Here is a 10,349-nt window from a genome sequence, read left to right as displayed (position 1 = left end):
CATAATCAATAATGCAACAGCAAAATTGAGAAAAGACCCTGAAACATAAGCAAAAGTTGAATATTGCAGGTAAAGAGTGTCATTTTTGTGCAAACCAAACAGAAAAATAGCTGAATGTTGATATAACAAGTCATTTGAAGGTTATAATCATGTGAAAGTTGAAAGCATCGCTCATGGCTTCATGTACAGACATATTAACAATCATTTCAGAGAGCAACAGCTTTGTTCAGTCTTTAGTCTGCATTCGAGTGCCGTCGTCACAAATCAGATGAAAATGAGCTCAGGTTATTAAAGCGTGAGACGACTCATCTCGAGTCTGGAGCCAAACGATAAGCACCAATGATGAGACAAGAACATGAATTATCAAACCAATAAGCTTTCATTATTACAGACATGATGCATCTGAATCTGCATCTGCATGATCACACACAGATGAACAGCAGTTTAAAGTAAACGCATGCACAAAAACAGACTAAATAATGTAAACAGAATCATCCATGTGCTTTATGATAAACAAGGCAAAATTAGGCAAAGCAAAAAAAAAGCAAACAGTCGTGAAGCAAACATCAAGTAAATAAAGAGGCTTTATGCTGAATATGATTAGAAAAATTACACAATAATGTTAATCAACCAAAAGAATCAGTGGCAAGCAATAAAAAAAATGACAAATAAAACACAAGGACAAACAAAATGCTGATAATATATGCAAGCAGGCAGACTTATTACATATACAGAATCGCATTAAAACAAATATCAGACGAGGGCAGATCATTGGCATTCAGCTTCATGTCAAAGACAAAGAAAGTTTGAAAGAATAGTTCATTTGAAAATGTAAATTCTGTCATTGTTTATTCACCCTCATGTCATTACAAATGGGTTAACTAAAACTAAAACCATTAAACATGAACTGAAATAAAATAAAATATATAATAATATAAAAACTTATTTTATTTTGGCTAGTTGTCAAGGCAACATTTTTCATTTTAATTTAGTTTAACCTGACTAACTAAAATAACAAAATAAAAAAATTAAAAAAACAACTATATATATATATATATAGTTAAAAAACTACTAAAAATTACAAAAACAAAACTAAAACCATTAAAAAAAAAAAACTTACCTGAAAAAAAAAAAAACATTTTATTTCAGCTAGTTGCATCATTTTAATTTATTTTAATGTGATGTACTAAAATAACAAAAAATAAAATTAATAACTACATAAATATATTAAACAAACAAAAAAACAACTAAAAATGACCAAACAAAACTAAAAACTTACTTAAAATGCACTTAAAATAAACATTAACTAATATTAAATAAAATATAACAAAATTAAACATTTAATTAAACTAACCCTAACCCTAACATCATTGTAATTTAGTTTAACTTGATGTACTAAAATAGAACTAAAATAAAAATGTATAAAATGTATATATTTAATAAACTACTAAAAATGACAAAAAAAATAAATAAAATTACGAAAATGTTAACTAAAATAAAGATTGATATTTTTTTTCTCCATACAACACAACACAAGCTGTATAAAGATTTGTCAAAACTCCACTGAAAAATAACAGAATACAGGTTTATAATAGTAATAGAGTAAATAATGACAGAATTCTTTTTTTTTGCTGAAAAATTCCTTTTTAAATGTTTCCACCTCTCTTCTTCATTGATGTGAATACTGCAGTACATCAAAAACCTGACATCAAGGCAACTCGCTGCAACGCCGTCCTCTGCTAAGCATTTACATCGCATACTGACGGCTGTGAACATTCGTCAAACACAACAGGACAGGTGAGACGAAAACCAGCTCATGCACAAACCCGCGAGTCTGACTAAACTCCCAAAACCAGCAGAAACCCGCTCAAGTGCATGAAACTTCAGCTAAGGCTCTAACGAATCTGATGAGAAAGGCAGAAGAGAAGACGTCCTCTCTACTCAAAGGCAAAAGTAAAATGCAAAATAACCGGTCAGTTAGCACTGTAATACTTCAAAGCAGAATATAGACATTTATGGACCTTTAGAGTTCACATAAAATATATAGATCTGATTTCACCACATCTTATTTAAAATAAGACTAATCTACTCTCTGTGCATGCAAAAGACTTTCTGATTTTTATATATTATTGATTCTTTTTCAGATATGCAATGCACCTCCAGAGCAGGATCTTAATGGCTGAATCTCCTCTGGCTGCAGGAGAATCAAAGGCCAGGGTTCTGATACTCACGCTGCAAAGGCTTTAAAGGGAATAATTCATATAATTCATACTCCAGACTCTGCATAGTTCTTTCGGGATACAATCACACTGTTTGGGGGGTCATGCAACACAAATCAACATTTCCGAACCTGAACTCATGTTTCCATCACACTGGCAGTAAAACTATATGTGTGTCTGTGTGAATGCAGAGCTAGATCGTGAAGGGTTTCAGGAAAATGTTAATCTGCAGGTATTAAAGGAATAATTCACCCAAAAATGAGATATGTTTTCATTTACTCACCTTCAGGTCTTTACTAGGGAAACCCACTTCTGACAAATGAGGGGGGAAAGCATGCTTTTGTAAGTCATAATTATGCCCGAAGTCAAAATTATGAGATAGAAAGTCACAAAATAAAAAAAAATTAATTATGGCACATAACGTTCTATCTCACAATTTTACTTTTATATCATAATTTCAACTTCGTATATCAATTTGGACTTTGTCATAATGACTTTTTATCTCATAATTTTGACTTTTTGTCCTAATTTCCACTTTTATATCTCATAATTATGACTTACTGCATGCCTTCATTTATTTTTGACTTTATGCGCCATAATTTCACCTTTTTATTCAATCATTTTGACTTAGTATGTCAAATTTGACTTGGTCAGTTTTTACTTTTTATCTCACAATTTCAGCTTGGTCAGTTTCGACTTTCTATCTCATAATTTTGACTTTGTAATAGTTTTTATCATAAATTTGTCTTGGTATGTCATAATTCTGACTTAGTGTCTCATATTTTGATGTTTTATGTCAATTATGGCTTCTCTCATAATGACTCAGTATCTCATTTTGACTGACAATTTATGACTTTCTCATTTCCACTTTTTATCTCATACTTATTTACTGTCATAATTATGACTTGCTACCTTGTATTTTGATTTTTGTCATAATTATCTTTTCATCTCATAATTATGAATTAGTATCTCATATTTTGTCGTGATGACTTTTTAGTATCTCACAATTTTGAACTTTTGTCCTAATTTCTGCATGCCATAATTTATTTTTGACTTTATGTGCCATCATTTCAATTTTTTTATGTAATAATTTTGACTTAGTAGGTCAAGTTTGACTTTTTATCTCATCATTTCAATTTGGTCAATTCCAACTTTCTATCTCATAATTTTGACTTTGTAATAGTTTCTATCATGAATTTGTTTTATGTCAGTTATGGCTTATCTCATAATGACTCAGTATCTCATTCTGACTGACAATTTATGACTTTCTCATTATTTTTATCTCATACTTATTTAGTGTGTCATAATTATGACTTGCTACCTTATATTTTGATTTTTATGTCATAATTATGTCTTTTCATCTCATAATTATGAATTAGTATCTCATATTTTGACTCTCGTGATCTTGACTTTTTATCTCATAATTTAGATTTTGTCATAATTATGACTTTACTCATAATTATGACTTAAATAGTCAAAACATGATGTACTATGTCATAATTATGACTCTGTCCTCACAATTATGACTTAGTATCTCATATTTTGAGGTTCTATGCCATAATTATAATTTACCATGATTTTTTTTGTGGCAGAAATGGGCTTCTATAATTGTATGACTTCAGAAGAATTGGAATATAATGTACAAAATCATACAGATGACAGTTTGGATACTTTTACGATGCTTTTTTTGTCCTTTTTTCGGAGATCAACAGATGGGGTCACTATGAAATTTTAAGGAAATGAGCTGTGTGAAGATCAACATTTGTCTTTCCATGGAAAAAATAGCATATGGAATGAAATGAAGGCGAGTAAAAAAAAAAGACAGAATTCTGTCATTTCTGCATGAACTATCCCTTTAAACCAAGGTTTATGGCTTCATCGGTCCAGATGTTTTTCAGAGTGGTCATGACCGGTCACCAAAGCGCTTGAGTGCATTTAAAGGGAATTGAAGACTATTAGACCAAAATGTTCTTTGATATAAAGTACGAGCAAAGAAAACAGGAAACACAATCACAACCAATCAAACTGGTCAATCAACCTTTTTGGTGTAAAATAAAGTCTTTACATGTGTAAATCTCTTGTGCAATCACAATGAGTAAATAGCTGTTTCTCAGGTTTGTTATGTGCACTGCAAATAGAGCATGATTTGAATGGTCCTCCATGAGTGGGATGAAATAATAAGCCAGTGTAAACATGCACCATCTGTATAATAAATATGAGAACGGCCATAATTTAACCAGTTTCATATTGCTCCTGATAAATTAGTCTAATTCCCCTAGAGGTAAAACACAACTAGTGATGCACGCGTCTCAAAAACAAAGGCAATTCATGTGAATGAACACAAAAGCATCGTGAACTAGAAAATGCATCAATGCTATGAAAACAACAACAGAAGTGTTTCACCTGAATAGACTGAACAGTGTGACCGTTTGGTTATGCATAGATCTGTTCCCCTCGTGTGGAATATTATTATTCCATAGCAAACGCTGGATGGGAACATTTGCTTCCGAACCGGACATGATGTGACCACAAATAATACACCTGATGGTGCTCAATGACAATCCCTCATCGCTTAGGATATGAGTCACATCATGCCTGGTGAGGACAGTTGTTAGGCTTCACATGATAAGAACAATGACAAGCAAAAAAAAAAATAAATGGCTTATTTTGATCGCTTCCTTTCCTTTCCTTTCATTTCCTTTATTTTGGTTCATTTTCCTGTCATTCTCGTTTTGGCTTGCTACAGATGATATATCTGTCCTCGTTTTTCAGCAGTTAACGATCCTCCATGAGGACTGCCGATACAGGACGTCTTTGAGGAGGCGGTCGGAGCTCGTTCATCCTCCTTACGACAGACGGCTGCTCTCTCAGGGGAGGAAGGGCTCGTCCTCGTCTTCCTCTTCGGCGGCGGGGCCCGGGTCACTCAGACAGCGCATTAACCGTTGCTGCGGCTCCTCGTCAGGAGTTTTGTCCTTCCTCTGCTTCGCAGGAGAGGGGACTTTCATGGTCAGGCCACCTTCCTCCTCCTTCGGCTGGCTTCCCTTCTTGCTGAACTCGTCCACCACGTTGACGGACTCTGGGCTCTGCGGTGAGGCGAGGTCCACTTTAATGGTGGGGATGCTTTCTGTGACGGACTTGAGGCCCCATGCTTGAGGGTCTGTGGGAGGGAAGCGATCAGGAACTGAACAGATACTACACAGACAATCAGTACTTAACTCCAGTGTTGTTACTGTTATCTTAAACTAAAGCTATTAAAAATCCATTTTCATTAACTAAAATAAAGCTGAGATCAAATAAATTATAAATATTAGATGAAAAACTTGAAAATTAGAAAATTAAAATTAGAAATGTTGCCTTGGTTAAAGTAATAAAATTACTGAAAAAAAAAAAAATTAAACCTAAAAAGAAATATATATATAAAAAAAGAAAACCAATAAAAATGACAAAAACACAACATTACTAAAACTTAAACTAATATTAAAACAAAAACTGAAAATATAAAATTAAAAGCTAATTCAAAAATATTACAGTATATAAATAATACTAAAATAACACTATCAAAGATAAATTTACTTAAAAATCGCAATTATGATTAAGTATATAATTTGCATTATATAAAAGATATAAAGAATTTTATTTTCTTCATTTGCATACAGTTTTTTTCTTGTTGGAAGCAAAAATCTAATAAAATTTAAAGAGGTTTATGCAAAAATTAGAAAAAAACTATTTATCAACATGGGGTTAGAAAACTAACTATAAAAACTATAATCTTACTAAATTTTGCTTTTCAAGAAAATGTTTTTTTTTTTTAGGTATATTTAAATATTTTTACTGGAAAATACTGAACTTAAACTAAAATTAAAATTAAAATATAAAAAGCTAATTAAAAAATGTATAAATATTATTATAGTATATAAATATTAGTAAAATATCACTCCTTTATTCAAAGATCAACTTAATTAAAAAGCATAAGTATAAGAATTTTTCTTGAATTAATGTTTTTATCCCACTGGCATATAGTTTTTCTTCTTCTTAGAAGCAAATATCTAACAGAATTTAATGAGGTTAATGCTTAAAACAAGAAAAAAAAAACTATTTATTAATATGGGGTTAAAGAAAACAATAAAAATGTTCTCACTACATTTTTTTCAGGATATTTTTACTGGTCTGTAATTGCTCTTAAAACATATGACAGCCCTTACAAAAACACACCATGGTAATTATAACTCATGCCAAAGTACTACAGCTACTTTTACTACTGTGAACCAAAGTAATTCAATGCAGGATCTGTTTCAAATGGTGTATGAAGCTTTCATAAAGTTTTTGCCATGTTGATTGATTCTTTTATGATGACAATGGTGGTTAATATCCATTTACCACAATGTTACTGTACTAACAACTTGTATAGATTTTTGTAAGGAAATTGGCTTATGATGAGTTGGAAGAGTCAAAGAGTTGAAATCTGGTGAATCACTAGAGGGCGCTGCGCAACAATTCTAGCCTGCATGATTGTCAATTCACTGCACATTCACTGAGAGGAAAGACCTGAGGCTGAATCCACTCGGAACAAAAGAAAGAGATTTCAGTGACAGGATCCTCAACTCAATTATCAGTGCCTCAGTGATCCAGCAGAATAAAGGGCCGCCTCACCTGAAGCCAGTCGAGCTCGAGCGATGGTCGGTGAATCAGGGGGTGGAGCGGGAACAGTGAGGTAATTGTTCATCTGCGATATCTGAAAGTACAGCGATAAAATCTTTAACGGTGACATTCAGTTATGATTAATAAAGCACATTCTACCTTTCAAGACTATTTTGTGTCAAATAGCAGTCAATTGAGATTGATTTTTCCTCATTATTATATAAAGAGTATGAATTAATTAGGCAATGGATAGCTTTTGATACTGATAATCTGGTCGTATCCAATAATGTACTGATCTGTCGTTAACGTCAAACCTTCTTTTCCAGCTCCTTCATTTTCTTCCGTTTGATGAGCATCTCGTTCCAGCCGTCCTCGTACGGATCAGCGATCAGCGTGTGTCTGTTGTACGAGCGCAGCTGAAAATACACAAGACAGTCTAGCTTGATCCGCATCAATCACACGAATGAAGGAAATACAAAGAGAGCCGTATGAGAAGAGGAAGTGGCGAGCGCTCACTCTCTGGCGGGTCCTCTGCAGGTTGGTGCGCAGGATCTTCCTGATCTCTTCCTCACGAGCCTTGGAGAGCTGCGGCAGCGCCCGGTCCTGAGAGGGCTTCTTGGGCTGGATATTCCTGGAAAACATTGGGGATAAAAATAAAAACTCAGTATCCGAGAACAAAGGCTTTACATACACAAATTCCAAACATTCTACACACATTCCATGAATTCAACAAGTTATATACATTCTAGAAATTCCACACATTCTCCATGCATTATATAAATTCCTTACACCTTCCATACAATCCACTTTCTATATGCATTCATTACACTCATTCTCTAAATTCCTTACACATTCCACATTCTATATGCAATTCATAAATTGCATTCATTCCACATGCATTATATAAATTCCTTACACCTTCCATACATTCCAAATTCTATATGCATTCAATAAATTGTATATATTCCACATGCATTCTCTAAATTCCTTACGCATTCCACATAAATTGCATACATTCCACATGCATTATATAAATTCTTTACACATTCCAGACTCTATATGCATGCCACACACTCTCTGTGCATTCTCTAAAGTCCATACACATTCCAAAAATTACACATATTCTGCTCAAATTCCACACATTCCATGAATTCCACAAGTTATATATATTCTAGAAATTCCACACATTCTCCACGCATTATATAAATTCCTTGCACATTCCACATTCTATATGCAATTCATAAATTGCATACATTCCACATGCATTATATAAATTCCTTACACCTTCCATACATTCTATATGCATTCCATAAATTGTACACATTCCACATAATTTGCATACATTCCACATGCATTATATAAATTCCTTACACATTCCAGACTCTGTATGCATTTCACACACTCTCTGTGCATTCTTTAACGTCCATACACATTCCAAAAATTACACATATTCTACTCAAATTCCACAAGTTATATACATTCTAGAAATTCCACACATTCTCCATGCATTTTATCAATTCCTTACACCTTCCATACATTCCACTTTCTATATGCATTCCATAAATTGCACACATTCCATTCATTCTCTATATTCCTCACACATTCCATATGCAATTCATAAATTGCATTCATTCCACATGCATTATATAAACTCCTTACACCTTCCATACATTCCATATGCATTCCATAAATTGTACACATTCCACACATTCTCTGAATTCCTTACACATTCCATACTCTATATGCATTCAATAATTTCGATACACTCCACATGCATTATATAAATTCCTTACACCTTCCATACATTCCACATTCTATATGCATTCCATAAATTGCACACATTCCACTCATTCTCTAAATTCCTTACACATTCCACATAAATTGCATATATTCTAGGGGTGGCACAATACAATTTCTTTCAGAACCGATCCCAAATCCAATACCAAAAGTTCTGAGTATCGGACAATACCGATACTGATCCGATACCAGCGCAGTTTTTTTATTTTTTTATTTCTATACCTCAGTGTGTGTTGACCTGATCATCACTCTTTTGCGTGTTACACACAATCTACTAAATATAGACAACTTCATTATAAAGAAAAATAACAAATTAAAAAATATATAATCAATCTATGAGAAAAAATACTATTATAAACTAGGTTAGTGGATAATTCAGCAGCAAAATTTACTCTACAAAAATGATGAGTTCACAATAATTTTATAAAATCTAAACATTTAGAGAAAAAACATTATTTAGTGGGGGAAAAATAAAAGTAAATAGATGTAATCTGGTAAAATGTTACACATTGCTCTTTGTATTGTAATATACATTAATGAAAAACAAGTAAATATAATTATATATAAATATATGCAATAAATTAAATACATCTCTTTTACATTTATAGCACAGTAATGAGGCCGCAACATAGGATAGATAAGACCGAACAAGAAAGGCTATTAACAATCTTTCATCGGGCAAAAGTATTATAACATGAAAGGCTCCATTACGGAGCGGTACAAAGCGCTTATGTGCATCCCATGCGTAGAATGATGCGCTTGAAGCAACACAGAGTCACAGCACGCAGCGCTCCGCATAGAAAAGTTCAAAGCACAAAGGGAAGAGACATTGATGCGTAGTGTATTATATCTGTGCCATAGTTTATTGAGCCTTTTCTTTTAACAGTTTTCAATTTCAGTTACTGTGCGCGTGAAGAACAATTCATAGTGCTCTCTACTGCAGTGTAGTGATCTCCAAGAGACACCCGGTAGAAAGTAACATGATTTAGAATTAGCACTAAACTCCAGCAAGATAAAGCACTTTCATGCAAAACCACTGATGTTTATCTAACGTTACAGATCAAGTATAATAATAGGAACATTGAACCATCCTAGAGAGAGTTCCATCGTCTTGACTGTCGTAACCGAATGCGCCGCGCAGTCTGAATGCTGAATGGAGGATTACAGACAGCCGCAGTGGAGAGAAGAGTTTACGTGAACTTGAATTTAACGACTTTAATATGAGGTTCAGATGAATATTTAACTATGGAACGGTCTCAGAACACTTGAAATATAATGCACGGAAACCTTATGGTGCTTTATAATGTTTTTGTGCCTTTCGTGGGGCTTAACAATAACACAGAATAGTATACGCACAATATCGGATTTGGATCGGTCTCGTATGACCGATACCCCGATCCAGCAGAAAGTGACAGTATCGGAGCGATACCGATACTGAATATTGGATCGGCGCACCCCTAATATATTCCACATGTGTCCAAACTTCTTTACGCATTCCAGACTCTATATGCATTCCACACACTCTGTGCATTCCATACACATTCCAAAAATTCCACATATTCCGTGAATTTCACACATACTCTAAAGCCGGGCTCACACTACAGGAGTTTTAAAATCCTAACTGATTATGAAATCTGGTTGCAGCACACACATAAGGAGAATCTTTGCAGATTATCTTCCCTCAAATCTTAAACA

General features: G+C 33.6%; 1 protein-coding gene across 1 annotated transcript in view; it reads right to left on the bottom strand.

The window, feature by feature from the left end:
* Positions 1-3,757: 3,757 nt before the first annotated feature.
* The window catches only part of LOC107671463 (sodium/hydrogen exchanger 1-like), a 44,595-nt gene continuing 38,003 nt past the window's right edge, over positions 3,758-10,349 (bottom strand). The window contains exons 9-12 of the mRNA XM_016464385.1: positions 7,374-7,488; positions 7,172-7,273; positions 6,870-6,951; positions 3,758-5,376 (exon numbers count right to left, since the gene is read on the bottom strand). Coding sequence (XP_016319871.1) covers positions 5,087-5,376; positions 6,870-6,951; positions 7,172-7,273; positions 7,374-7,488 — 589 coding nt within the window. The 3' untranslated portion in view covers positions 3,758-5,086. The remainder of the gene's footprint in view (positions 5,377-6,869; positions 6,952-7,171; positions 7,274-7,373; positions 7,489-10,349) is intronic.

Source organism: Sinocyclocheilus anshuiensis, unplaced genomic scaffold (assembly GCF_001515605.1).
Source record: "Sinocyclocheilus anshuiensis isolate Anshui unplaced genomic scaffold, SAMN03320099.WGS_v1.1 scaffold552, whole genome shotgun sequence".
In the NCBI taxonomy this organism is placed as follows: domain Eukaryota; kingdom Metazoa; phylum Chordata; class Actinopteri; order Cypriniformes; family Cyprinidae; genus Sinocyclocheilus; species Sinocyclocheilus anshuiensis.
Note: the sequence above shows the minus strand (reverse complement) of the source record. Positions and strands in the feature narration are given on the sequence as shown.